Raw genomic sequence first — 2,214 nt, forward strand, 5'->3', positions numbered from 1 at the left:
TGAATCAGCATTTAAATTAAAGCCTGGCAGGAATTTCTGCCTCTATCGCCTTTGTATTTTTGTAGAAATATAAGTCTCAAAATGCAGGCTACAGCTGTCCCTCCAAAGAAAAAAAGAAAGAAACAAAAATCAGGAAAATAAAAGAACTTGAAACATGAGAAGAAAGGTGAGGAAACAAAAGCCAAGGGCAGGATCTGGATTAAGACGTTTAATCAGTCACCAAGGTGACCAAATGGACTCAGAAAAGTTAAAGGAGGAGGAAAGCACATTCACACAGAGAAGACAGAAACACACATTGTTACAGAAACTGACACAGTGGAAGAATATTCAGAATCAAAGTCCATTGACTGGGAAATAAGTGTGCACATGAGTAGTGGACAGTGCACATCCTTGTCTTCACTCCTCACATGTGAGTAGTGGACACGTGAGTAGTGGACAGTGCACATCCTTGTCTTCACTCCTCACACTTCAGCAGGACCATTCTCTGGAGGCCCGGGCTGCTTGGCCCTGCTCCTGTGACAGTGTCTGTGTGCTGCTGCATTCCATTAGGACATTCAGACTTTGTGAAGAAAAACTCAGAAAACATGATAAGACACCATGGAAAATGTGATCAATCAAATGGAATTTTATAGAAAAACTTTATTGTTAAAGCCAACAATGAATCCCCTTTCCTGCCAATCTCTCTCTCTCTCTCTCTCTCTCTCTCTTTCTCTCTCTCTCTCTCTCACACACACACACACACACACACACACACACACACACACAAACACACACACACACATTAAATAGGAACAAATATCAAGCCTGATCTTTCCACCCAACTTGCCCTTTTTTATTGCAGAACATTTCATCAAGAATGAACAGAACGTCAGGGCTCACGGGCTTCCTTCTCCTGGGTTTCCCTGGCCCATGCAGCCTTCAGCTCCTACAAGCTGGGGCTCTCGCCGCAGCCTACCTGGCTGCCCTGGTGGGGAATGGCCTCACCATCACCATCACCTCCCTGGACCCAGGCCTCCATTTGCCCATGTACTTCTTCCTGAGGAATATCTGCCTCATTTCTGCTGTGGTGCCCCAAGCTGTCACCAACTCTGTCACCCACTGCCACTCCATCTCATTCCTCGGCTGTGTGGCCCAGGTCTTCCTGGTGCCTTTCTCTGCAGTTGCAGAGCTGAGTCTCCTCACAGTGATGTCCATGGACCGCTATGCTGCCATCTGCCATCCCCTGCACTATGAAGCCATCATGAGCAGGGACACCTGTGTGCAGATGGTCACTCTGTCCTGGCTCAGCAGTGGCTTTGTATGTGCCATGCACACTGTGAGCACCTTTTCCTTTTCTTACTGTGGAAACCGTCAAATTCAACAGTTCTTCTGTGACATTCCGCAGTTGTTGGCTATTTCTTGCTCCCAGAACGTGACTGCAGAAGTCGTGCTCATCTTCATAAGTGCCATCCTGGACACTGGCTGCTTTGCCTGCATCATCGTCTCCTACGTCTTCATCTTCTCCACCGTCAGGTGGATCCCGTCCACAGCAGGGAGAGCCAAAGCCTACTCCACCTGCCTCCCCCACCTGGCAGTGGTAGTGCTTCTCCTCTCCACTGCCTTCACTGCTTACCTGAAGCCTCTCCTAGGGTCCTCCTCCTCCACTCACCTGGTGCTCTCTGTGGTCTATGTTGTGCTGCCCCCATCCCTCAACCCCGTCATCTACAGCCTGAGGAACAAGGCCATGAAGGCAGGATTGGAGAAGCTGGTCACCGGGAAGCTCCTGACAAAGCAGCACATCCTCCTGTTCCTCCACGGATAGAGCAGATCCCTCTCCATATTTGTGCATGTCCCAGGCTGCTCTAAGCTGGCCTGTTCTTGTCTCAGGGTTCCTGCAACCTTGGTGCTGATCGTGATCCAACTGGAGTGAAAGACACTGACAGGTTATCACTGAAGGGGGGCCTGGTCTGACATACTGCAGTCCAGGAGAACTGCCAGGGGGGCACTGGGGGTCTGCCCTCTTCCCATCATGCCTCTTGTCTTCCGCTTCTTGGATGAAATCATATATCTTGGGTTCAGATATTTTCAAGTTAGTTGTTTAAATGTCTTACTCAACTAAGGCTGTGGACTCTCTGGTGTCACTGATTGAAAGCCAAAGAGGAAATGTGCCCTGGGTGACCTCAAAGTCTCCTGGTAAATGGGCAGGAGGTCTGGACCTCCCTCACATGGAAGGAC

General features: G+C 49.4%; 1 protein-coding gene across 1 annotated transcript; it reads left to right on the forward strand.

The window, feature by feature from the left end:
* Nucleotides 1-856: 856 nt before the first annotated feature.
* On the forward strand, nt 857-1,801 carry LOC144254519 (olfactory receptor 14A16-like). The gene has a single exon (XM_077797807.1). It carries the CDS (start codon nt 857-859, stop codon nt 1,799-1,801), a length of 945 nt encoding a protein of 314 aa, XP_077653933.1.
* The last annotated feature ends 413 nt before the right edge of the window (nt 1,802-2,214 follow it).

This window comes from Urocitellus parryii, chromosome 1, assembly GCF_045843805.1.
Source record: "Urocitellus parryii isolate mUroPar1 chromosome 1, mUroPar1.hap1, whole genome shotgun sequence".
NCBI lineage: Eukaryota > Metazoa > Chordata > Mammalia > Rodentia > Sciuridae > Urocitellus > Urocitellus parryii.